The sequence below is a fragment of the Colletotrichum paranaense genome (genome assembly GCF_030867605.1).
Source record: "Colletotrichum paranaense strain IMI 384185 chromosome Unknown Scaffold_3.1, whole genome shotgun sequence".
Lineage (NCBI taxonomy): Eukaryota > Fungi > Ascomycota > Sordariomycetes > Glomerellales > Glomerellaceae > Colletotrichum > Colletotrichum paranaense.
The window spans coordinates 402,245-427,173 of NW_026848961.1; the positions used below are offsets into that span (position 1 = coordinate 402,245).

The window sequence follows — 24,929 nt, forward strand, 5'->3', positions numbered from 1 at the left end:
GAGATTGGGCAGAATAAATATCTTGAAGGGAAAAATAGTTCTCTGATAGATACCAAGAAAGGGGCTTCGTATAATCCGTCAAAGAGACCCTGAATCGCCAGACATCAGAAACGCTATGCAGTGTATATCTATAGGCTGTATTGTTCAGCCATGGTATCAAAAAAATAAATCATGTAGCCAAAATCATGGTAGACAACGTCTACTTAGAAGGTCTCGACAAGCTCTGCGCCGGCAAAGTACCCCTTATTCTCAATGACACCGCGATCCTTCACAAAGGCAGTGTACTTGACCACCCACTCAGGTGTGAGGTCGCCCTCCAGACCCTCCTGGTCCTCGGCAGGGTCGGCGAGGACGCCAGCGCCCTGCAGGCCGTGACCGAGGAGCTCGCGGAGGGTGCCTCTGGGCAGGATGTCGGTGCAATCGGTGTGGACAAGCAATTCGACGCCCTCCGTCTTGGCCAGCTTGACCAGCGTCGGGGGAACGCTGCAGCAGTCCTTGATGTTAATTTGGTCGACGGCCGGCCGGACGCTGACCTTTTTGATGAACTTGGCCAGCTTCTCAGTGCCGAACTCGGAGATGCCGAGGGCCTTGACCTCCCCACGCTTATACAGATCCTCAAGAACGGTCCATGTCGCAGCCTCCTCGTCAATGTTGCCCTGAGAGGCATTGCGCTTGTCGGCTTCCCATTCGCAGTCGCCCTCAAATGACATGCCCGGGAAGGACGCGATGAGAAGATCGATCGTCGTTACCCCTAGCTCCTTTCGCACAAGGCTCAAGGCATCCTGCACGTACTGGGCCCGGTCTTGCGGAGCGGCATTAGGGAGGAAGAATAGCTTCACGGTAACGTCGTAGTTGTCGGGCTCTTCTTGTAGTCCAGAGTAGGACCAGTCTATCCGCGGGACGAAGAGCGCATCGTCCTCGCGAGCGGTCCACACGTCGATGCGAGGCCGGCGGCCGTTCGAGTTGTGGGAGAAGCCATTGGAGTGGCCGTTCAAACCGTTTCCATTCACGGGTTCGTCATCGTCATCGATGGGAGAAGATTCTTCGTAAGGCGAGTAATCCTGCTGGGCAGCGAGAAAGTTGCTTCGCAGCGAGTTGGTGAGTTCAAGGTTCGACCTGTAGGCTCCCGGTTTGCGGATTATGGAGGGGCCGCCCGAGACAATGTTTCTGCATGCAACGGAGATCGCCAATCAGCATCAGAGCGCACGGAACGATTCTATGGTGGGAATCAATGAAAGGTGTGACAAACCCAGTGGAGAGAATGAGTTTCGTCATGGCGATATTGTCAATGGTAGTAGATAAGGTAAATATCGCGATATTATAGCTCAAGATCAGATGCAATGAACTGGTAGTCGAGAAAAGATTGCGACGTCAAGGGTCTTGATTGCGCAATGTAGAGGGGAGGGCGTTCCGATCTTCCTCAGCAACTTTTTTTTTTTGGTGCCTGTTGATTTTTAGACTTTGGAGGGGTGATTAACAATCGGAATCAGGTCGAGGGGCCGATAAGGAAAGGTACGGTCCGCTCGGGTTCAAAGGTGAGACGGGGTAATTATTAATCGTTGGCGCACGGCAGGCGGATGTCGGCTGGTGTGTGTCGAGGCCCCCAAAATCGGAGATAAAGGGCGTATGAGATGGAGTAGTAGTCTGTATCTGTAGGTATGGTACGAGGAAAAGTCGTGATATGCAGCGAATGCAGCGAATGCAGCGAGGGGGACGGTGGTAGGTGGGGATGGGTTCTAGAAGTACGCGCGAGACTCTTCTAGGATGGGACCCGCGGGTGGATGTGGATCGATGATGGTGTTTATTCTCTAGGTAGGTCTCCGTGGAGTTGTGACTTTGTATCTCGTGGAATAGGTAGTAGACGGTGGAGGGGAAAGGCTTGCGGAAAGAGAGTGGAGGACTGGGCCAGCCTTTATTTCAAAAACTGGACGAGGACGGGAAATGAAAGAGAAATTTCCATTCAAGTCCGTCTCAGTGTGTGCCGACTGAATCAAGTCGTTCGAGTAGGTGTCAAGACATCCGTGGAAATCGTTCATCTTCGATCCTGCGGCAACGGCGTTTCCTGCCTCGCAACTTCCATCCGGGCACCGACCACATCCCGCCATCCACCCCTCATCCCGCCGCAAATTCGGCAGGAGCGCGACTCCGGGGGGCAGGTCAGTGGCACTTGGTGGGGGTTTTGCCCATCGCGTCAGCGCCCTGGAGTGATTTGTCTGCACCTTCCGGAGGCTTCCGTAGAACCGCAGCAATCGCGACGGCCTATGAGAGGCCGTTGTCGGCATGAATCGCTCATCCAATGTCTCTGTTTTATTCAATCCCATCACCACACGATTACCGGCATTCAAAGACTTCAATCTCGAGTCGCACAAAGCCGGCAGTAATGAAAGACCGGGCTTTGTTCCGTTTGGTACGGCAGTCCAGGTAGCGTACACACATGGTTATTGTCTGCTGAAAGATAGAGGTACCTTGACCAATTCGAACGAGATATCGAGCTTTTCCAGCCAAAGTAGACGGAGCTTTTACAGCGGCCCTTCCACTGTCAAATCCCACTCACAGCGCTTCGCTATCTGTCTATCTTACGTAAGCTGGAAGCTCCCAGGACCGGGCGTCACCTCAAGCTTTCCAAGCCCGCCGTCACCAGGTGTCGCCTGCTAGGTACCTAGGTACTGCCTGAGGATACGGCAGCCTCAAGCTCAAGGTACACCTGCGGCCAAACTCGACACCTTGCGCCCATCAGCCTGACGTGACCAAGGGGTATCGTCACACCCAACAGACCGCATATCGTCGCCAACCGCAATCCAGCGCTCGGTTTGATGTGCTCGACCACCACAGCACTGGACACTTCATACGACGTCAACTCAAGGTCCACAACGCTCTTTTCAATTCAATCCCCATCTCCTTCTCCGTCCACCTTGTGGTGGTGATGTGAAGGCATCATCATGGCTATCCAGTACGTGATGACCCCTCGGCCGCATCTGATAGTGCATCAAGGCAAGAAGACTAATTCAATCTAGATACCTCATCCTCCTCTCGCGCCAGGGCAAAGTGGTACGCACCCATCGCTACCCGAAACCCCCTCGAACATCCCTTTGCTGATCACGATCCCTCCACAGCGCCTCGCAAAATGGTTCACCACCCTCTCGCCCAAGGAAAAGGCCAAGATCGTCAAGGACGTTTCTCAGCTGGTCCTCGCCCGTAGAACCCGCATGTGCAACTTCCTCGAGTATAAGGGTCAGTCACCTTCGAAACTTGGCCACTTCGCCCGTCGACAGTCACTGACTTGTTCCCGCCAGATTCCAAGATCGTTTACCGCAGATATGCGTCGCTATTCTTCATCGCAGGAGCGGCGTCAGAAGATAACGAACTTATTACCCTCGAGATCATCCATCGCTACGTCGAGCAGATGGACAAGTACTATGGCAACGTCTGCGAGCTAGATATCATCTTCTCCTTTACGAAAGCCTACTACATCTTGGACGAGCTATTACTGGCGGGAGAACTACAAGAAAGCAGTAAAAAGAATGTGCTGCGGTGTATATCCCAGCAGGATTCGCTCGAGGACATGGAGGTACGTTGAGTCGATGCTTTACTGTTTACTTGTATTCTCTGCCTTCAAGACGATGAACTGCAGCTGCGCCATTGGCGAAGTCTTGCGCTGACGATTCTCCTACTCCCCATCAGGTCGAGGACGAGGTTACAAAGATCATGTAACCCTCCTCCAGTGTGTACCTATCTGCTAGATTGAGACACGAAGCCCGGGATAAATCGAGCCTCGAAACCAATCTCCGACATCTATACAAGTGTTGCACGAGCCGCGAGGAGGGCATGCCATTTATGAGTCTGTTGGCTAATGGGCGCTCTTGCCGCGTATGCAGGAAACGGAAGAGATTACATCGTCTCTCAAAGAGGTTGGCATCCTTTGACGACCCGTCATGGCTTTCGGATACACTGCAGGCCGGATATCAGAAGGCCGATACGCGACAATGAGGGAACGATGCGCCGATGCTGTTATGGGCGGGAATGACCCCCGGGTGGCCCTTTGTGTGCATAGATCTTTGAGGGCGGAAAACCGTCCTCTACTACATCAAGAGAAGAACATGAGATAGCGTTGCTTGTTGCTTAGTTGTATCCACAACGTTTGTCCAGTCTTGAGTTTTCCCCCAGAAACGACGCATGATCTGGGCACGGGGCCAAGAGCGACGACGACAATGGAGCATCACTGCATTCCACGGAAAACACGTAACAATTGACAAATAGACGAGCATTCCGATACGCAACCAAACGCCAATCTTCATTGCCCAGAGACAGTATGAAGTCATATTGCGAGACGGGCTTGGAGTAGCCGCTCGTGGCCTCTTGACGCCCTTTCATTCGCTTGGACATTACCGGCTGCGCCCCGCCTCCCTATACGCGGCGGATTGGAGTTGCTGGGTGGGTTTCCGAAGGCCGCGAAGGGGGCCCTTCCCCCCAACAAGCAGGGAACAGACAGGGACTGGACCCTCGACTTCCCAGCTTGTGTCTCCCCCACACCCGCGAATCCGGTGTCAAGAACGAAGCAGGCGGTCACAATGCGATACGGCAGTCCAACACCAGAAAGCGGACATGCTGGAACAGCGCAAGATATGCTTTGTCACAGACTCCCCGTCGGCTCCACCCACTATCTGTTCCTATCTTGGAACTAGCCCACCACCTAACACTGCCTTACCTCACGGCAGCTACCCATCCACCCTGCTGCACCAGGGCGGGGGCCTTGTCAGCGGGTACGGGGAACAACGGAGACGTGAGCCAGGACCCAGCAAGCAGCAGCAGCAGTAGTAACAGCAATAGCAGCAACCGACAGCGGCCAGCACACCACGGACCACGCAGCCAGAGAGGTGAGTGGCAGACCACCACGCACCCAGGAAGGCGTCACCTCTCACACCGGCGAGTCCTCGCACCTGCCGAGAGCTGCGACAGCACCGGGTGCCCAGCTCACGTCCCGCTCACTCCCGCTTCGTCAGGTCGTCTTAAACTCCCGTCCTTCGTCACCCCATCCCTCCCTTCCCTTTTTACCCCTCTGCTTCGACCACCCTACCATCGTTCAACTTCCAACACATACACCTCACTACAACGTTCGTCTTTCAGTAATGTCTGTCGACCAGATCACCTACTAGGCGCAACGCGTCTAGTCTCCGTTCATCCATCAGAACCAAATTGATCTACACGGTCAAGTCGCTCCTTCCTTGCCTTATCTAAAGCAGGCAGGCTCCGGCTTCCATCGATACACAGACAACAGTCTTCACACCGATTCATCATCATTCACTGCGACGCATCGCATGCGATTTATCGCTTCGACTTCGCTTTTACTTGACCATACCCTCGACTCCGAGTCACCGCTATTCCGATACCCGCAGACACCCCTATTTCGGTCCGGCGCGACTTCCAACTCCTGTGACATCATTTAGTCACGTTAACCTCCGGAATCCAACGGCTCCATCACAACAACTTGATTACGGCGCGATCCCGGCGATAAGCTCCCTGCATCGCCAGAACAATAGTTGGAGCGCTTGCGATCTACACATCCGTTGCGCGCCACTACAGAATATATCCCAACCAACATCCATCCCATCTCGGTCTCCCAGGCCGAACCTCAATCATCCAAGATGAAGGTGCGCATAACTTGCTGCAGCAGGCATGCTCCTTTGCAGCAGTCCATGACACCTGCTAACCCAGCTCGCAGTATCTCCCACTGCAAGATTTCGACGCCGTCACTGGCGCTCTAAACTTCAACACACCGGATTGCAATGTGACTGGCGGATGCGACCTCTATACGACCAAATCCACAGGTTCCGATAAGAAGCTTTACAAGAACATCGACAAAGACCTTAGTTCACAACATGCCGCGCTCCTCAAATTGGGCGCAAGCCTTTCACCGCCAGACCGCGAAGCCATGCTGGCAACATCTCCCAACATGCAAATGTTCTCACACTCGAGCGCGTTTGGCCCCTTATCAGAGCTCGCGAGTCGCCGGACATTTGCTTATCTGATTGCGACACTGAACGCGAGTCATCAACACTACGATTTCTCGCACGTTTTGAGGCCAGGCGACTTCAAGAAAGAAAGAAATCTGCGGAGAGTGATGGGAAATCTCGACTCAATCCTACAAAATGTCAGACCGCATGTTGAGGCACGGCCGGTCGAGCAGGCCACGTCTTCGGAGACCAAGCCGGTGTGGGGCCCACAATGCTGGTCCAAAATTGATAAGGAGATGCGCCTTAACGAATGCACAGTCTTCAGCTACAATCCGGACGTCGATCCTTTTGAGGAAGATGAGTCTGCAATCTGGGCTGCTCACTACTTCTTTTTCAACCGCGCGTTGAAGCGAGTCGCCTACCTCTACGTGCGCGTTGTCCCGGTCGTATCGTCCCAATCGCCGCGACTGCAACCGGCGCTTCCGGGTTCCGTCAAGCGGACGCGGAGTACCCAATTTGATGCACTGGCCGGCAACAAGCGCGCAAAATACTGGCTAGGAGACCGCGACGCCGAGGTTGTGGCACCGTACGAAGATGACGAAGAACAAAGCGACGGCTTCCTCTGGAATCGGGGTGCCGATGGCGATCTGGTCCCGTTCTCTGATGACGACTACACCGAGGAGCGCTTCTACTACGACGAAGAGGACGATGATGAGAGCCTGTCTGACCGGAAGAGCCCGGTACGGCGGATGAGTGAGGACGTCGTGGCCCACATGGAGATCTAAAGAGGGCCACTCCACACTGGCGCATGACCTCTTCTCGCTACCCCGTTTCATCGCTGTGAGAGCGGATGGGTCTCTCGTTTCTCTGAGTTTATCAGCTGATGCTATCAGAGCCATGACGACGAAATGGGTCACTGATTCAACACCACTTATCGGCTCCGCACAACCGCTGAGTCACGACTACTCCTCTGCTGTGGAGTTGTCACGATTGTTTCGCAACATGGGCACACTTCAACGGCCCAGATTCAATGAGTCTACTTTTACATTATTTTTATTGACTACTTTTGCAGTTTGTTTCTCGTATTTTCTTCTCTGTGCTTTTCCTTGTCCTCGGACTTGTACGCTGGCGACTAGTTTTGCATGTTAGTTTTTGCACTTCTTTCCTACGGTTACGAATGGCGGCGGCGATACCCTCATGCTTTCTCGCCAGGTGGCGCTGGCTAGGAAATAGTACCAAACGGAGGGTTTAAGGGTAACATGGTGCATGCGGTTATCGGTCCTGGATGGCAGACAGGATCCGAATGGAGCGGCCGCGGGTGACAAATGGATCAAACTAGGAGTTTCTTGGTTTCGTGAGGTTCCTACAACGGTCGTGTGGCAACGACTTGTTTAGCGATGGGGACTGATGTTGGAGTTGGGCTTCGAAGGGCACATGCCAAAGGGAATGTTTTGCGATTGTTCTGGTTTACCGTAGTCTACATCGCGATGAATACGCAGTAGTAGTACGCAATGATGAAATGAGTAAAGCTCGTACACTTCTGTCTCTGGACGTAAGCCAATTTGTCTCAGTCTTTCCCTCCTTGCCTTACGTTGCCTGCCATTTGCTGCTCCTTGGCCAGGAGAGCACGCGGAGCTCAACACAGATATGGGCTCCTGGGATCCAGAGCAAAGCACGTTGAGAGACAACACGGCGATTATGCGAGCGATTGTAAATCTGTAAGTCAGACTCTTGGCCACTTGCCGCTCAACAGATAATTGTTTTGAGAATGACAAGACGAGGTAAATCATTTGTCATGTTGGAAGCTATCATGACTCCTTTGTCCAGGACTGCATAATTCCGAGGATATGCCAGGTTCACTGCGTAGTATCTTCCGTCTCCAACGGCTTCTGCGCATACACGTTGTAACTAAAGAGTCCATTAGCAACCACCATGACGAAGAAAGAACGAAAAAAACTAAAAAAAACTAAAAAAAAAAAACTAAAAAAAACTCACATATCAAACATGGCATGGAAAGCCCCGAAAGCACCCGTCTTCAACTCCCTCCTCACAGCCGCAGTCTCCACCAGGATCTCCTCCTGCGTCCGCCCCAACAGCTCCGAAAACAACTTGAGCGAAAGCGCCTCGAGGCCGTCCATGGTGAGGATCAGGTTCATCATGCCCAGGTCCTTGTGGAACTGGTCTTTTGCCCAGGGGCCCAGGGGCGCCTTGATGCGGCGGGCGTGGACTGTCTCCGAGGGGAAGCCGCCCTGTTGTAAGAGGGAGGCGAGGGTCGGTGCCACGTCGGTGTCGCGGCCCATTCCTTTACAGGCGCGGGCGAAGCCGGCCATCCAGCGGGCGGTGGCGGAGTCTTGGGAGAAGGTGTCGTCGTCGGAGTAGAATTGCGTGTTTACGTCTTGGAATTCGACCCAGCCTCCTGGGTTTAGGTGGCTGTTGTTTGTTTTGTGGTGTTAGTCAGGTCTCTCTTCGCTGCCGCCTGGTTCGTACATTACTCTTGGAAAAGGGGGGCTTTCCATCCACCCTAAGGACGAGAGGACGGGAGGATGGGAGGACGGGAAGAAAGGGACGAGGAAAGACGTACTCGAATATGTTCTTGATCAGGCCGGGCCAGTCCTTGATGGAGGCGACCATGTACCGGCACATGATGAAGTCGTATTTCCTGTTCCCGATCCACGGGCTTTCGACGTCGTCGATTTCGAATTTGACGTTTGGAGGGACCCTTTTTTTGGATCATGTTAGTAAAAGTGGGCGCTTACACTCTCTCATGATCATGAGGTCTTGATGCTGGGTACTAGGGGAGGATGGGTAAGAGGATATCATACCATTCTGGCTGGATGGGACTCAGATCAATGCCGAGAACCTGAACTTCCTCGTCAGTAAGGCTACTACGAAGTTTACCACCGAGTGGTGAAAGACTTGGTCGAAGTAGACCAGGTACTATACCTCTGCGTTCTCAAAGATGTCGCCCATTTCCACGGCCCCTAAACACGAACGTGCAAAACTTAGCAAGCAGATCTCAATGACGACCCTCAGAACGGAGAAGAGGAGAGGAGGGTGTTCACGACATACACAGTCCGGTCCCAGTCCCGATATCGAGGATCCTCTGCACCTTTTCCTTCTTCAGCGGCGCGTTATACAGCCTGCTCCCAATCGCCTTGACCATCATCGCATGGGCCAGATCGAGCCTATCCATCTCAGACTAGAAAGAAGTCAGCTGACGGCTCTTGTTGGCTATATGGATGAACACAGGGGTAGCTTTCTCAGTACCTCATCATTAGGGAATTTATACGCTACGCATTAAACCTTCAGTTAGAATATCACGTGCAAGCGACTAAAGGCGACGGAAAAGATGGAAAAAAGAATAACTGACATCCTGGTCGGAAAGCATGATAGCGACGTCCGTATTCGATGGGGTAATCTACGACGCTCGAGGATAACGAGGCGGTATAACTCGAGCTAAACCAGAGGGGAAGCTTCATTTAGTAAAGGCAAAAAAGGGGTAGCCCAGTTGAAACGAGCTACAGAAGAGGCACCAAGACAATACGCACATGCGGTCATCAGCTGTAGAAGAACCCTCTGTGAACTAAAGCCCCAATATTAGCTTTCATGTTCATTCTTATGATTGGGCGGAAAACCAATGGTGAGAATTGTTCAGAATCAAGCGAAGAAAACGGACGTTGCCTTCATCCTCATCAGGTTCGAGAGGCGCCGGTGCCGGGCTCGGCGGGTTGTTGTCGTTGGTTACCGGAGCTGGCGCTGCCGCCGCCGGCGGCACAGGAGCATCACCAGCCGGAGCCGTTCCCGGTGCGGGGCTAGCAGCAGTGGTAGCTAACGGGACGGTGGAAGAAGGCTCAGCCATGATTGTGCGATTCCCTGTTGCTACGGATGGCCTTGGCTTGTAACAACAAAAAAAGAAATGGGCTAGTTCCCGCCTATGTGCGAGTCGTCCTGGGGGCGTGAGTTCTGGACTTCTAGAGTGCCCCATAGGCGTGGCGGCGGGAGAGCACCGTTTTGTAGACTTGTACTCCGTAGTGGGAACGAATCCCCATTAATTCGCGGAACATGGGGGAGGCTGTGGCTTCGTACACTAGTCCATAGAAAACGCTCCGCCGCTCCGCGACATCCTTCGGTGTATTGAGTCTTTCGTCCTGTCTGGCGTTGCAGAGCTTACCGATGGAGACAGACGTCCGGTACTGGCAATTCGTCAGTGTAACCCTCCCGCAGCGGTCCAAACGGGCTCAACGAAGCTGGGGCCAATGGGATTGAATCGCTTCAGGTCACCCCCGGCCTGCCAGTCGACGAGTGCATGATTAGCACCATGTTGAAGACTATCAAGTCTGCGGACAGGGCCCACCATCCACCCCTGCCCTGGCAATCGCCAGTATCTACTTTGTAAGGGTCAATTGTCCTTTGACTTCCCAAATCTCAATCCCAAGCCATGATCTAATAATATTGAGAGAAGAAATATGAGAGAAGCATGTTTTGTATTGTTGACCGCTTTTGCGTATCTAACTAAGAGTGCTTCCAGACTCGTCTTTCGCTGCCCAAGTGAACTGTCAAGAGTCCATCAAGGATCCTATTATCCAAAGAAAACGATGCCAAAGACTACCTAAGGGTCCTTGGTCGAGACCGCTCAAGAAATGAACAAAATCCTATCCCATCTTTGGGAAGAGTGGTATCAAAACATGGAGCGCGAGGCACGAGTGTGTAGAAACAAAAAGGTAGAACCAAACAGAGCAACCCGGGCTCGGCTGTGTGCCGAATTTCCCCTCGGTACAACCATAACCAGGTGACAGATTTCTTGCGTGACAATAAGACGAACAGACGCTATATGGTTGTTGTAATTTTCTCCGTACTTGATAGAGAGGTCGTGATCTTCATTCAGGTCGTGGCTTCGCGCCGGCGCGGCTTGGGCAACTAAGCCAAGTTTGACTTCTTCCGGCGACCAAACATCTTGGAAAAGCTGCTACCGCTGCTTTGTTGCTGAGGCTCTCCGGTAGCGGCACGGGCCGCAGGCGTCATCTGTGGCGGCTCGGAGCTGCGAAGGAATGAGGCCAGGTCGTTGGTGCGGCTCGTGGACGAAACGGCCTCCCTTGGCTCAAACTTCTTCATCGGCACGCGTCCCGAGGAATGCGTGGCTCCACGGCTGGCAGTAGCGTCAGAAGCCCCGTACTTGTCCTGACCAGGAGCGTTGACTTGAATTGGAACGTGACCATGTGCACCTCCAGCGCGGCTGTTCAAGGACCGACTGTCAACCTTGGCTGGTTTTGCGCTGTTGGATCCCGCACTGCTGTCCTTCCTGGAGAAGCGTCCAATAAGACTAGGAGCGCTCGCCTTCCTCTTGGGAACGTTGTGAGGGGCGGCAGCGGGTTCGGGCGGCGGCGAGTAGTTCTTCAAAAAGTCGGCCAGGCTCTCTTCCTTCTTTGGCGGAGGCCGGACAGCTTGCGCGTAATCCTCCTCATCTTCATCGCTAAGGTCGATGGCGTACGGATCGCGCACGCGACGTCTCGTGCGCTTGGGCATCATTTCGTCGTCATCAAAGCCGTTGCCACTGGGACGATTCTTAAGAAGAGCGCTCTGGGAGTTGATCGACGACTGTACAGAGGGCTGGGTGATATCCGTCACGTTGGTCGACGCTTGACTGTATCGAATGTCTGGCAAGCTGGCATCAACAGCTTTGCCACCCACAGCACCCGACATCTGGTCAGAATCCATCGTTGTCCGGAATGGAGCCACTGTTCGAGGAATACGGGGATTGCTCGAGCTAGGCGGTCCTCGTCGGATGAAATCGATTAGGTCCGAGTTATCCTCGCGATTGTCGACGGCAGCATCCCGCGCTTGTAGTCGTGGCCGGTTGTTCGATGATGAGATGCGTCTCGAATCCAAGCTGTGTTTCACAGGCGGCGGTGGGCCGCTGACGTTCCGTAGGGGTGCAGGACCGTTGTCAGCTGTCGGGCCGGTAGACCTGATGAAGTCGGCAAAATCGTTCATCGCAGTGTCGCGGGGTACCCGAGCGTCTCTCGCCTGTGGACCGCCGGTACGCGACCGAGTGAGGGTTGTGCTAGGAGGTGCCTTCGGAACGAAACCTTTGTTCTTGGCTTCGGGTGGGTGCGAGTTCAAGCCGGTTGCGCGGCTGACAGACATGGTCCTTCGGATATCGATTCCAGAGACAGACCTGTTACGTTCGCCGTTCAAGGCCGTGCGGGCGTCTTCGCTCCTCCTCGACTTGGGTCCAACTACCGGACTTGCGCTTTGTGCACGGTTTCCCTACATGACCATTAGTGGATGCCATGGAGGCAATGAAGAAACACAACTCACATCAATGTCACGCATGCTCTCCGGCGTAAGCGTGTACTGAATGGTCTGGTCACTCTGAATGAGCTCCTCAAAGTTACGAGCGAGGTTATCGGCACGGCCGGAAGCCTTGCTATCTTCAGAAGTCCTGACGGCTCGGATCTTGCCCGTGCTCGAAGAGCCAGAGGAGCCGGAGGTTCGCAGGTGCCTGGGGCGATCGGGGGAGTCGCGTCCAGCAGCAGTAGATCGCTCAACAGTCACGACTCCAATGCTCGCCGCTGGGGAGTGAGTTCCATTGGCTGACCGACCACCACTGCGGTCAGTCACGTTTGGCGTCGTGTGAGACCGATGGCGTGGCGAAGGTTCCTCGGCGATAGGCCCGTTGTTGTGCGTGTCCCTCAAGATGGTGACTTTAGTAGCGGATGAAGTGTGATCGCGACGAGGTGACCCTGTGCGTTGGGAAGAATTGAAAATAGCCTGGGAAGACCTGATTGCAGGAGTACCGGCTGTGGGCGTTGGTATTGACGCAGCCGATGTTAGCCGTGAAGGTTGAGCTTGGGCATCCTCGTCAACTTCTGAGATGGACTCGTTTGTGTTTTGTCTCCGAGACAACTTCTCAACGGGAGACCGAGTACGCGGTGTCGAGGTTGATGACCGAATAATGGTTTCAATCTCTACTGGCTTAGGCTTCGGCTTCTCTTCGATGATGGGTGGTGTTACGCGAGAAACACTGTTGGCACGGGAGAGGCTGGCCTGCTGAGAGCGGTCAGAAGCGTCAACCGAAGACGCTCTGGAGCCGGTCACAGGGCTCTTAGGCCCGTGAACGTCAACAACGCGAGCTGAGTGGACGCTAGGTGTTCTTTGCAACAACTTTGGAGCGACCACGACAGGTTTGCCGGAGTCGGAGATGCTCGGAGAGCTACGCCCAGCGATGGAAACTCTAGAGGAGGTGCAGATTTCTGGTTCCTCGGTAAAATCGTCGATATCGCCACTTTCTTCTGCTGATCGAGTCTCCTTCTGTGGTGGCTTGCCTGTGGAAGCAACAGCGACTGTGGTCGCTGCGGATGCCGCAGTCGCGACGGCAGGGGCGACAACTTGTGAGATGCGATTAGGGTTGCGAGGCTTCGGCTCAGGAGCTTCATCAGAGACTGGCTTTGACTCTTCTTCCCGAGTCTCAGCCGGCCCTTGCTCTACGATCGGCTTAGTGAAGTCGTCTGGGGTTGGCAGCGTCTCGGTTGGCAGGGCTTCCACAGCCTCTGTAGAAATTTCCTTCTCTGGAATGCCGACCTGCTCATCAACCAAACCGGTCTCAATTGGCTCAGCCCGGGTGCGTTTGACAATTGGAGAGGTGTATGGGGACGGCGAAGGGGTCGGCAAGGAATTTGAGCGCTTGCGAGTCGAGGGAGCAATTGGCGTGTGAGGTTGAGACATTGTGGGGGTGGGCAAATCATTGCTGGGCTGGGAAGTAAAGATCATCAGGCTCTTCGGTCGTTGCGCCGCCGGCTCGTCTTCACCTTCATGATCCGACTCCTCGTCGTCGCTGTAGGAAGCCAATCCCGGTACTTCGATCTCATCAACATCGCGATCCCGCATCGGCAGAGGGATGGCCGATGCTTTCACGTATTCCTCTACGTCGTCGATTTCGGGTTCCTCGATTGGGGCTTCTTGAATTCCGAGGCCCTTTGCAGGGAGCGCGGTCTCGCGGGCCTCCGGAGTACTGGATTGTCTGGGATGACCGGAAGAATTGCGCGAAAAGGGGCGCGATTCCAGAGTAGGAGAGCGCAACCTCTTCTTCCATGCCCGCCAAAGTCTGCCAAGAGTCCTGTCAAGTGCGACCCGTTCCATGTCCAGCTCCTCAACCACAATCCTGTCAGCAACATCGGCAATGCTCTTTGCGCCCTCCTTGGGCTCCTTCTCGAACTTCGCTCGTAGACGGTGGTATGCGGCTTGGCCGGCAATGACCAGGGCTTGTTCGCCCATGTATTCGAGGATTGACGTCAAGAAAATAGCGACCGCAGGGGAGATGACTTCGGGGCCGCGCTCATCCATGGCAGGCTTGAGATTTTCCTGCTCCATGTAGTAGTCTTCGTCTTCCTCCTCCATGTCACCGAGCGACGAGTACACCATGCACCTCAGCCGCGTCCGCTTCCAAACAAGTTCTAAGTCCCAGTCCCTCTGCGAGGACGGACTTTGCGACTGGATCAGGTCATCCTCATCACCTCCGCCAAGGTACTCCCGCAGCTCCTCATCAGCCTGATTAATAGCATCTTTGGCGAGTTTTGGTTTCAAGACTTCGGACACAGCTGGTCGCAGGGCGGCAAGAGTCGTTGCGCGGGAGGCAGACAAAAAGTTGAAGAGGAGCTGGTCGAGGAAGCTATTCACCAATTGCAGCGCGGCCGTCGACACCAAAGCCGTCTCTCCTGCGGGTTCGATTCCATGTTGATCGTACCAGGTATCTGCGTGACTATCGTGATCGTTGGTGACGATCTGAGAAGCGGCCGAGGCGGCAATGAAGGCGGGTTCGGGTGATACGGAGAGAGGAGGCGACATCAGGCCAGCGCTCATAATGGTGGAAGGGCGATCGCTCGACACGCTCTGGGTGCGCGACCTCGTCTGGAATTGGGGCGAAGAGAGACCAGAAGTTGGCAGCGACACAGCGGCCGGATCAGCACTTGTGTTGGCCATGTTTGCTGGAAGTCCGGGTCTATAAGTCGAGGAAACCAGTACTGCAGGTCTCCTGGGCCCGGGTGAGACCACAGGAGATTAGATTGAGGCGACACAAATATTGGTAAAGGTAGTATTCTCGCGAGCGAATGACGATGGGTCCTTTCAAGTGATCTCGGAAGTATTGACAGGCGTTTGCGACTATTACAGAAATGATAACGCGAAAGGGAAGGCTAGGAGGGTATGACGGATGGCTGCGCAAGTTGAGTTGTTAGCCAAGTTATTTTTTGTCAATCGAGCAGTGGACGGCGATTGCAGAGCTGAAACACCTGGTCCACGTTCGCATGGCAGTGAAGGACCTGGGTGTGATCCACTTGGGGGGTAGAGGTAGACAGAGATTCATGCGTGGTAACCACGTCTTGCAGAACGTGTGGCACTGACGAAGAGACTGTGTCGGGGGTGGGAGTGGGAGTGGAAAATCGGGTGAAATGGTTCGGTACGAAGTATCGGCGTGGCAGAGACGATCAATCCGTATAAGAGCTGAGGAGGTTGCCGTGCAGTCCAGGGGAACGAGGAAGACGCGGTCCTTGGCTCGACCGGGGAGACGAACGGGTGACTGAGTTTCGACGCAGGCAGGCGAACATGGGGGTATGTTGAGTTTGGAGAGGCAGTACAGTATCCGTTGATGGGAACTTTGCTTGATGTGCTGGCCAGGAGACGGCGGCGCGAAGGGCTGGGTGTGCACAGGTGGGTGTGGAAGGACCGGGAAGGTACAGACGAAAGAGACTAGCAACAAACGTACCTGACGCTGAGTGCGACGGTGATGCAAGAAAGTTTCTGTCCGGACAGGTGACGATGATAGCAGGGCGTGTTGGAAGTAGTAGAGGGCCGAATGGTATATGTAGCGATGGTGGATATAAGCTGAGATTCAACAACGAGAGCAGAAATGTGGTATGGATATCATGCGACCAGCGGAGGGATGGCCAGCTCGAAACGAAGATGTTGGGGAGAAGAAAGTTGCGGTGGAGGAGGAGGAGAGTCGGAGCTGAGCTGAGCGTTAGGTTGGCAATGGAGAAAAGAAGATGACCAAGGTGTGAAATGAGGTCTGTCTGGGGAGGTGGAGGAGAGAAGAAGCCGGTACAGCAAGCGCGGCAGGTTGAGACTTGGTTGACAGAGAGCGAGAGACTCGAGAGTGGTGCTCGAGAAAGAAAGAGAGTGAGAGAGAGAGAGAAGCCGATGCGCATGAGCCACCAGCCAGACAGACCAAGACAAGCCAAAGAAAACGGACGACGAACTGAGGCCAGGAGGACGAGTTGCGACCAGGACGGAAGAGGAAGTATTGGGAAGCTTAGTGCAAAGGGTGTTTTTTTTTTTTGTCGCGCGCCGCCTTTGAGATGGTGGTGTTAGTGCAGGTGGGCAGAGTGCATTGGAAGTGACATAGCCAGTGGAGGCAGGCGTGGCAGGGTAAGCACCTAAGTATCCATACCTGAGCACCTCAGCATGCAGTCTGTAGGAAGGTACCTGGCTAAGATTTGATGCTAGGCAATATTTAGATGTTCATTTTGGGCCGGGATAGATGCACCTCAAGACTACGGAGTAATACTGTCTGAACGAATACAGAGTACTTATTATTTGTCGGGTGTGGTTCACGTTGTGTAGTTGTGGGTGAATATCGCGGTGTGAATCATGAAAGGGCAAAGAACAGGTGGAAGCTCTGGTCAATTCAATTCAATCTGGGCTCTGTTCCCCTCCTCGTGCGGCGTGCGGCGTGCCCCTGAGCTGGAGGTGTGGGAACAGTGCGGGAGGTGAGGTGAGGCTTGGCTCCTGGAGGACAGACAGTGGAGCGTGGAGTGGTTCCGTCCCTGAGGTGTCTAGATGCGGGCGATGGATGATCCAATGCATCTGAGCACGAGAGGAAAGATGCCCACCATTCAGGTACCAAGCATCTGAGGCAAGCCGAATGTGCTGTGTTCCTCGGGTGGTCAGGTACGGGCTAAGGTATATGCATGCATGCATGCAAAGTCCAGGGGTGCAAAAAGCGAGCGAGCGAGCCGTCCTTCCCTTCCCCGTGCGGTGTGCAGCGTGGTCCCTCTCCCCAAGGGACCCAATTGCTTTCGGACGATGGTCAAATGTTTGGGATGGTGGGGCAGAATGCTGCAAAGGAAGGACTCATGGAAAAGAAGGTGAAGACGAAGCGTCAAAAGCCCAAGGTACCTTACCTAAAGTACCTTATCCGGGAAGTGACAACCCGCCGCAGGTGCCTCTTCACTGTTCAAAGCTCGGGGCAAGTACAAAAGTACGTCAGGTAAGGTACATGACACCTCACGGAACCTTCCCGTCCTGTCTTGCTTTGCTTTGCCTCGACAATCTTGGGCAGGTGGAAAGTGCAAACATCTTTCAGACCTCCAACCTTCTCTCTCAAGTCAGGACAGACAGAACGCGCTCAAGACAAAACTTCAAGAACGGTTACAACAGGTTGTAAAGCACCCACTCGCGTTCTCGATTCTCTACTACCGTGTGTCTCACTGCGAGGCTCAGAGACGTCAGCGGGAGGGAACCAAGACGGGACTAGCGTCACGCGTCTCCAAGAAAGGTCTCGTCGCGGTCGTTGTCTCCAGCATGATGGGATGGTTTCGGTGACATCTGCTCATTGCCCACTGTCGAGCCCCTTGCAGTGTGGAGGAAGAAATGGAATCAATGGATGACAGGAGGAAGCCTGGAAGAGTTTCCATCCAAGACTTCCCGGCGAAAAGAGGACCCTGGGACCTGCACAAGACTGGGGTAGCTGGCACGCGTCATGATTTATGTACTCAGATGCGAAAGTCAAAGGCCAAATATCTATCCGTATATGTCCGTGTAAACCACGATAAAAGAGGCTCTGATCCGAACAGGTAAATGAAATGCATCTCTCTTGGCCGGCAATCTGTCTATGTTGTATCATTTTCGTCCTAGCCAGATTCAAATTTGCCTGCGCCTCTTGTTGTGCAACAAGTCTGCGATTATCGAAAATACTTGATGGATTCGTCAACCCCGGGTCCCTGCCCAGGCAATCAAGCACCCCCCCCCCCCCCGTGTTGGCCCCTTTTTTGATGTTCCTGGTAGATGAGATATGGACCGGTGACCCGTCGTCGACGAAACAACCATTGCCAGACGGGCATCGGGGTTCCTGTCTCGAAACGATGCCAGATACTACTGACTACGGTGAATCCTCTGCGAGGTTTACCCTTCGAAGCCTTCACACCAATATGCGCGCATGCCTAGCTTGTTCGTGCGGATACGGAGCCCACGGTCAAAATCGTCCTAGCGAGAGCGACATTGAACCAACTACCTTGCGGAAAGGGGCAAGGTAAGTCCACGTTGAGATGAGAGAAAGGGAAGGGGGCAAAGGGTAAAAAAAAAAGTCTCCGACTGCGAAGAGCCGGACGAATCGGTAGAAAATGAGCTCACATCGTGCTGGTCTGCTGTTGCAGGGATATAGATGCAAGGTCGCAAACAGAGTGGGTTCTTATGGTTTCTCAGTTAATTAGACGCAAAGGGACCCTGACCCTGAACCCTGTCTCTTTCTCGCTCTTGAGTCTTGGCCCTACTCCCCTGCTGCCGCCTGCCGTGCAACATCCTCGTCTTCCGTCTAGACCGTCGGGGTCGTGATCGTGGTCTGCCTTTTACGACAAAGTCAGGTACCCAGTTGTACGGATACTCGTAGCTATACGTATATATCCCCATCAAACGGGAGCTTCTCGGTCGAAAATCGCGCCAGACCTTTGGGTCCGATTTACACATCATGCCGGCATCCAATAGACTTCAATTCGATAGTCTTGTCCTGGGTCTCGTCTTGCCTGTTCAACGTCAGTCAAACAAACACAACATCACCAACTTGAGTGTCCGCAGAGGGTCGTATCAGTCGCAGCGATCATGAGTCCAGGAAAGAGGTTCCCACCGACAGGTGGAGAGATCCACTTCCACACGCGACGCATCCTGGTGCAGAACAGTGCCAAATACGGAGATTCACGGTCGGACTTACACAGTATACTTTGTGCCAACCTCACGTTGCACCACCAATTCATCTTCCCCGCGGTTAGCGACAAAGAGACGAAGCCATCGCCAGCGATGGTTCCTTCCGTTATTGGTTCCAAAAGCTGAAATGACCATACGTTGGGCGGATATTACTTCGATCAGTATCAAAGGACAACACGAGGCGTCACATTCCTCTTGTTCCCAGCACCAGTGTCAACACGCCTTAGTGTAGCCGTGTCGTTCCTCAACCGACGCGGCAGCCATCACTCTCAAGATTCAACATCCCGAGACATCATCGTCTGCAACTCTGCTTCAATCGTCTCGCATAGCATAACGGCTTGTCGTGGCGTACCAGCTTACTTCCCTCTTGGCTTCTGCCTGCATCTTGAAGCCCCTCTCATCAATGATCTCCATGGCATTCATCAGGCCATCTGGCGGAATGACTCGTTTCTTCTTTCTGGTGTTGACACTGCAGAAGCAAGATTGAGAGTGTTGCATTTTCTTTCTTACTCGTGCGCGAGCATGTACATCAAGCCACAAAGCCCACTCTTCGGCCGGGTCTCTCTGCGGCAGGCAGGAAAAAGAAACAACTCATCTACCTAAACCTCAGATTAGCTACCGCACGCAATCCTCCTTGGTTTCCACCATACCGGTCTGCCTCTGCGATGGCGGGGATACAAACTCGGTCAGCAAGCCCAGATCTTGCATCACGTTGCTCATGTACACGGCTTTCGACACATACAGTGCAACCGTCACATCGTCTCGCAGTCTGCGACGTGCCATCGTCCTTCTGCTAAGTGGTCTCCAGCCTGCTTGAAGCGTTTTCAATGGCCCTCTCCAGACTCTCCTGCACCTCTGCGGCCCTATCAGCATGTCTTTCCAGAAATCCGGCCCTTTTGGCTGCTCATGCTGGTGGACTTCGAGACGAGTCCACGGAAACAACTCTTTCCATGATCCTGTCAGCATCGGTTACATCAAGAATAGCCCCGCCAACGTGCAGCCCGCCAGCAAGACTTGCCGGAGCGACGAAACGAAACGAGCGGACAGAGCCGGGTTGTCGCGCATTCCAAACGGGGTCACAGTTCTCAGACCTCTCAATCAAATATCAGGTGAAAGCCAAGACTCAAGAGTCAACGCGAGGATGAAACTCCCGCGGCCGTTGCATGAGCAAACAGAGACCCAGTTCTCTCAGCTGCCTCTCCACTTTCTATTGTCGAGAGCTGATCGCACGCGGCACGCAGCGCGCACAAATGCTTGACTTTTATCATGCCAGATGATGATGGGACGAATAACCCAGCATCGGCGCGCTACTGATGGTTTCTTCACGTCCGAGCTACAAGCTACGTTACCGACATCGGGGTTTAATTGTCAAAGAGTCGAGTCAATCTCGACGCTCCAGCACTGGAAATCGTTACCACGGCCCACTCTGGATGCCAAAGTCGCAATTCCCAATGGACGCACCATTACCTTCTCGCACAGACAAGGGGCCAGAGGACGACTGACATTCGTCAATCTGAGATGCCAACGATCACGCCGATGAAGCGCGAACCGATGACAGTCATTGAGGAGCAGAATTACTGCACATCACACACTGTGACCCTTAGGTTGACGCAATGCTCGGAAACAATCCCACATTTGAGCGTCCAGACACTCCAAAGCGATAACACCTCGGCCAGTCACAGTAGTACACGATGATACTCCGAGACTCTCCATTTCTACACTCTCCACCTACTGGAGCCAGAGCAATCAATCTGCTGGCGTAGTGTACACTACCCCAAAAATCCCCCCAAGTTGCGTCTGATCGAATCAATTAGCGGGGCAAAAGGTGGTGCCAGCTGAACCCCCAGGTTTAGTAGAACGTCGTAGTTCATTAAACTTGGGGCTCTAACCACCAAGCGCCTTGTCAAAGAGACGACGATATGCTACGTCCGCGAGATACGGGGCTTTGCTAGCCCGATGGTCTCAGCTTAGCCTGCACACTGCTATGGATCCGTAGTTGGCAGATGCCCAAATAATGACCAGCCCAAAAGCCACCGGGCCTTGTCCCGAGCTGCTAGGCTGCGCCTGGACCACAAAGAGGCGCAACATCCGCCGTATCATTTGGCGATCCTTCTTCAAAAGACCGTCCTCCATAGAGACGGTGCCCGGCTATCTGCGTCGGAGGCGTAAGGGTGTATGTATGCCCGGTCGTCAGCTCTCACGAGTCGATAGATCGCCGGCCTGCCGTTCCGTCGCGACAGTCGATGGATCAATGAGCGCCTCTTTGGTGTTCTTTACTGGCTCTTGGCAAACCAATCTGCCTACGACGGAACTTCAGAACACCTCATGGACCTCGTACGGTATGCCGTTGTTTGGTCGATAAGCCTCCTGCTTCATGTTCAAGTTACGAGACCGTAGCTAATATGATGCATAGCGCATGTCTTCGGAAAAGTTGTCTGGCACCCGTCCTTTGGCTGGCAAGAATTTAACAATATTCCCTCTGATGATATTTGGGTTGGAGCAAACACTGTGATGCCGTGCTGCAACAACAAAATCTCCAAGAGCGGGTTAAGCAGCTACGGCTATTTTTTCCCGCCTCGTACCATGCATCCACGTCGCTGTCGCACGCCGCGGACGTTAACTTCTTCGGGATGAAATAAGGCTGGCTGTGGACCTGGGGCCTTGGAGTTGGGCGGTTCTGTTCAGCCAACTAGCTTGCAGAAGCTCGCTGCTTGTTTGCGACAGAGTTCCCTAGGGCCGGCGGAATGGAAAGACCGCGGATGAGCGACAGAGGATCGACTCAGCCTGTGAAATATTTGGTTAATGTCTCGCCGGTGAAGGCATCTAGTGGTGGGTAGGCTAAGGGTTGGAGGGTGTGGGCTTGCCATTATCCTTCATGGCGATCTGCATCGGGCAGAAGCCAGTGGCAGCACCATTATCGAGCTTTCGGTACTGGAAGCTATCAACGTCGGCGCGGCATCCCAGGCAGTCTGCGTTTGTTGATCGGAAGACCTCAGCAGTTGAGAAAAGGCGTTTGCTACAGCGCATGTAAGCATCAGCAGAGGCAAACACGCATATATCGACCTAGCTGAGGATTTGGTCTTCGCAAGGGTTGTACTACTCAACATGGTGTCCCGTCTGATCCCTAGCTAAACCGGCAGGCCGTACTTCACAACTACACTCAAGTGTGTCACGGGCATCCGGCCTCCATTCCGCGCCTGCTTCGTCATCAGCCAACGGCGTGTTGTGGGCGCTGCAAACGGAAGCGAGCTCCCCAAGCTATCATCGGTCGGTTCGTTTGCAAACGCCATCCCGACCCAGCCGGCAAGCGACTTGACGTCTCAATGCACGATAACCATGTTTTCGCGTGCGTTAGAGTGGTGGAATTCTCCAGCGAGAGACGAGGATCCCTCGATGGCCATTGCTCTTCGGCCATGACCTGATACTGTGCGACCGTCAAAAACTCTAACATCTGGTAGAGTTGGCAACAAGGAGATGAGTTCCTGAGGCCAGGCAAACAAATTAGATGGAAAACAAAGACTCGGCGGGATGACGATACTTGGCTTCCGCTCCTACACCCAATCAGCTGCCGTTTCTTTCGGATAAGATCTGGCCGGTACAACCAGTAATAAGCCTCTTGGCGAGTCTTTGTTCCATGCCCTCTCACTCTGACAAGTGGTTCGAGTAACGAGGGTAACACACGCGGCCTCCATTTTGTGTAATCGCAAGTACCCATCTTTGACTGCGAGGGCACGCATCATCTTCGAGAAACCATCAAAGCTTATGTCACCTGATTTGTGTCCTCGACTTCAGTACTTGGTACCGAGGCTCCGTCGTCAAACTACCCCAGATACCCCTACGCCCAGTCGAAAGCCTCAGCACCAGCAAGCTTTCACACAAGCAAAGCACAGCGTGTTGTGCTCGCAGCTCCCATACTAAGCTCGAACGCCAGTGCTGCGCTAGAACTATCAAACAAAGGATCGTGATAATACAGCATCGTTTGTTGACTGCTTGCCTGGCATATGGAGCTTGAGCACACAGGCTGACGATGACCGAGCTCGCCCCAGTCGCTTTGATCTACAGTGACAGATCCGGCCCTCCTAGATTTATCGTTCCCAATTACGCCAATATGTTAACAGCAGCACCCAGTCCTCTTTACTCGCGGTTGATGATTCTGGCTTGCCATTGCGTTCGCACGGTTTACTGTACGGTATTGCTTGAAATCCATGCTCTGTATCTGGGACCCTTTCTCGATACGTGCGGCGCCGGCAGCTAGTCAACCTGGTCCTTCAATCTATTACATTTGACGCAACTAGTGCAAACCGCATTTATTGGCTCGAGCTCTCAATATTGAACAACGATCGTGCCCGGGTTGTTAGGCAGAAGTAACTGGGTAGAGTTTGGGCAAACACGATCTCCCTTTATGGAATCTTACATCAAAGAAGTACGGAGTACATTTCAGGATCTATCATCTCCTGTTCAGGCTCGATCGCTTCACGTGTTAACGAGGTAATACGGAAAACTCTAGAAGCAGTATTCTTCGGTCTTCTTTTCCTTCCTCTACCCCCGGGGTCCTGGTCCTTCACCCTGTACCTGCCTGAAACCATGTAAGAAAGAGTGACGAGCCGTCTTATGTCGTGGCCCTCGATTCCCCGGCTCCTCGCCCCCTTGCTCTTTTCTTCCCTGCCTAGGACCCTGCGGCTATGGAGTGAGAAGAGCAGGAAGACGCTAAAGTCATTGCCTCTATTGCATTAGACTGAAAACCGAAGTGTAAGGAGAACGATGCCCGCCCAAATGAGCTTGTGCGGCGAGTCGTTGATTTTGAGCTGGCCCCTTCGCCGAAACACACCAACGACCGCGATGCCTTGATCCGCTGTCGTGTCAGGCGGGGGCCAGCCAGCCAGCAGAAGTCCACTGCTGAAGGGTTGAGGATAGGTGGCTCTGGTATGTAAGGCAGAGCAGATGAGAGTGGGCTTGCTGCTGCCGAGGACAAGGGCGTGGACGATCTTCGCGGTTATGGTATCACACGTGTTATGTTACTTTTGGAAGCTGCTGCTACGTGTGGGTTGCTGCTTTTTTTCCCTTTTGCGGCGGCTTGAGAAGAGAGCTTCCCTTACCGTTGTTTCCGGCGATATCACAACTTGTTGGTGTAACTTACTCGATTTACGCTGGTGATTTCGGGCGTAGCAAGGCCGAGATCCCACTCGTTCGGAGAACAAGGCGTTCTCGAGAGAGGCATGGCAAGAAAAGGACATTTTTCTTGGAAAACAACTTCCTGGGGGACTGCTTGGCGCACAATATTGTCAATGCTGATGCCACGCAGTACTCTTTGTCTTGAAAGTCTGCTCCGAGCCCTTGATGGAACAAGTCCCTCCGTCAGCAGTGTCCGACGTCAGAGACCCGGGGCTAGTATTATCATCACGGTTATCTAGGGAATGCGTTCTACTCGCCGTATCAGATCCGGACCGAAAGGAATTGCCAACTCCGTCGCCGCGGACGTCAACGGCCCGGCGAAGGACTTCGGCTAGGAGCGCAACTCTCACTCTCTGGCTCTCATCTTCGTCTTCATCCCTCTCCTCGTCGTCACCTCGCCTCGCTGCACGAGTGTGCGATGGCTGCGGCGGAGGAGACGGCGAGGGCGGGGGCGTAGGCGGCGGAATCGGAAGCGGAAACACGCTCTGCTGCTGGGCTTCGCGGCGGCGGCAGACGAGGCACTTGCCCGGTTGGCGGAAGACGCCGGAGCATGAAAGGTCTGGGCATTCTTTGTCACCCCGCGACGAGCCGTTGAGGGAGCAAGAGCGAGAGGTGGATGCTTGTTTGTAGCATGGGTGAGTTATGTGGTGGCCCTGCCAGCAGCCGCAGGCGACGTGGTAGACGTTTTCTGCGAGGCACATTTTGTGAGATGATTCTGTACTGCGGTGTTTCCCTTGATGGTTGGGTTGTGTTGAGTGGCGAGGATGTTGGCTTACCTTGGTATATCGTCAGATTCGATCAGGAGGTGGACTGGTTCGAGTTGAGGTTGGTGAT

General features: G+C 53.8%; 9 protein-coding genes across 9 annotated transcripts; 3 read left to right on the top strand and 6 right to left on the bottom strand.

Moving 5' to 3' along the window:
* Window positions 1-203: 203 nt before the first annotated feature.
* On the bottom strand, window positions 204-1,275 carry CPAR01_03667 (glutamate-cysteine ligase modifier subunit; the record flags this gene model as incomplete). Its single annotated transcript, XM_060487954.1, has 2 exons — window positions 204-1,167; window positions 1,250-1,275. 2 exons carry the CDS (start codon window positions 1,273-1,275, stop codon window positions 204-206), a joined length of 990 nt encoding a protein of 329 aa, XP_060352160.1.
* A 1,664-nt stretch (window positions 1,276-2,939) lies between these two features.
* CPAR01_03668 (clathrin adaptor complex small chain) lies at window positions 2,940-3,711 on the top strand (the record flags this gene model as incomplete). Its single annotated transcript, XM_060487955.1, has 5 exons — window positions 2,940-2,950; window positions 3,015-3,048; window positions 3,114-3,231; window positions 3,294-3,568; window positions 3,682-3,711. 5 exons carry the CDS (start codon window positions 2,940-2,942, stop codon window positions 3,709-3,711), a joined length of 468 nt encoding a protein of 155 aa, XP_060352161.1.
* Window positions 3,712-5,642: 1,931 nt separating this feature from the next.
* CPAR01_03669 (uncharacterized protein) lies at window positions 5,643-6,736 on the top strand (the record flags this gene model as incomplete). The annotated part of the gene is made up of 2 exons (XM_060487956.1): window positions 5,643-5,648; window positions 5,720-6,736. 2 exons carry the CDS (start codon window positions 5,643-5,645, stop codon window positions 6,734-6,736), a joined length of 1,023 nt encoding a protein of 340 aa, XP_060352162.1.
* Window positions 6,737-7,807: 1,071 nt separating this feature from the next.
* On the bottom strand, window positions 7,808-9,810 carry CPAR01_03670 (methyltransferase; the record flags this gene model as incomplete). Its single annotated transcript, XM_060487957.1, has 10 exons — window positions 7,808-7,859; window positions 7,947-8,381; window positions 8,533-8,670; window positions 8,774-8,811; window positions 8,895-8,932; window positions 9,021-9,150; window positions 9,219-9,241; window positions 9,322-9,407; window positions 9,500-9,534; window positions 9,628-9,810. 10 exons carry the CDS (start codon window positions 9,808-9,810, stop codon window positions 7,808-7,810), a joined length of 1,158 nt encoding a protein of 385 aa, XP_060352163.1.
* Window positions 9,811-10,868: 1,058 nt separating this feature from the next.
* On the bottom strand, window positions 10,869-14,930 carry CPAR01_03671 (uncharacterized protein; the record flags this gene model as incomplete). The annotated part of the gene is made up of 2 exons (XM_060487958.1): window positions 10,869-12,218; window positions 12,270-14,930. 2 exons carry the CDS (start codon window positions 14,928-14,930, stop codon window positions 10,869-10,871), a joined length of 4,011 nt encoding a protein of 1,336 aa, XP_060352164.1.
* Window positions 14,931-18,681: 3,751 nt separating this feature from the next.
* Window positions 18,682-19,889, bottom strand: CPAR01_03672 (uncharacterized protein; the record flags this gene model as incomplete). The annotated part of the gene is made up of 4 exons (XM_060487959.1): window positions 18,682-18,745; window positions 18,931-19,023; window positions 19,276-19,392; window positions 19,543-19,889. 4 exons carry the CDS (start codon window positions 19,887-19,889, stop codon window positions 18,682-18,684), a joined length of 621 nt encoding a protein of 206 aa, XP_060352165.1.
* A 1,872-nt stretch (window positions 19,890-21,761) lies between these two features.
* CPAR01_03673 (uncharacterized protein) lies at window positions 21,762-22,030 on the bottom strand (the record flags this gene model as incomplete). Its single annotated transcript, XM_060487960.1, has 2 exons — window positions 21,762-21,939; window positions 21,987-22,030. The coding sequence occupies 2 exons, from the start codon at window positions 22,028-22,030 to the stop codon at window positions 21,762-21,764; spliced, it is 222 nt and encodes a 73-aa protein (XP_060352166.1).
* Window positions 22,031-23,864: 1,834 nt separating this feature from the next.
* CPAR01_03674 (uncharacterized protein) lies at window positions 23,865-24,077 on the top strand (the record flags this gene model as incomplete). The annotated part of the gene is made up of 1 exon (XM_060487961.1): window positions 23,865-24,077. One exon carries the CDS (start codon window positions 23,865-23,867, stop codon window positions 24,075-24,077), a length of 213 nt encoding a protein of 70 aa, XP_060352167.1.
* A 128-nt stretch (window positions 24,078-24,205) lies between these two features.
* CPAR01_03675 (uncharacterized protein) lies at window positions 24,206-24,796 on the bottom strand (the record flags this gene model as incomplete). The annotated part of the gene is made up of 1 exon (XM_060487962.1): window positions 24,206-24,796. The coding sequence occupies one exon, from the start codon at window positions 24,794-24,796 to the stop codon at window positions 24,206-24,208; it is 591 nt and encodes a 196-aa protein (XP_060352168.1).
* Window positions 24,797-24,929: the final 133 nt, after the last annotated feature.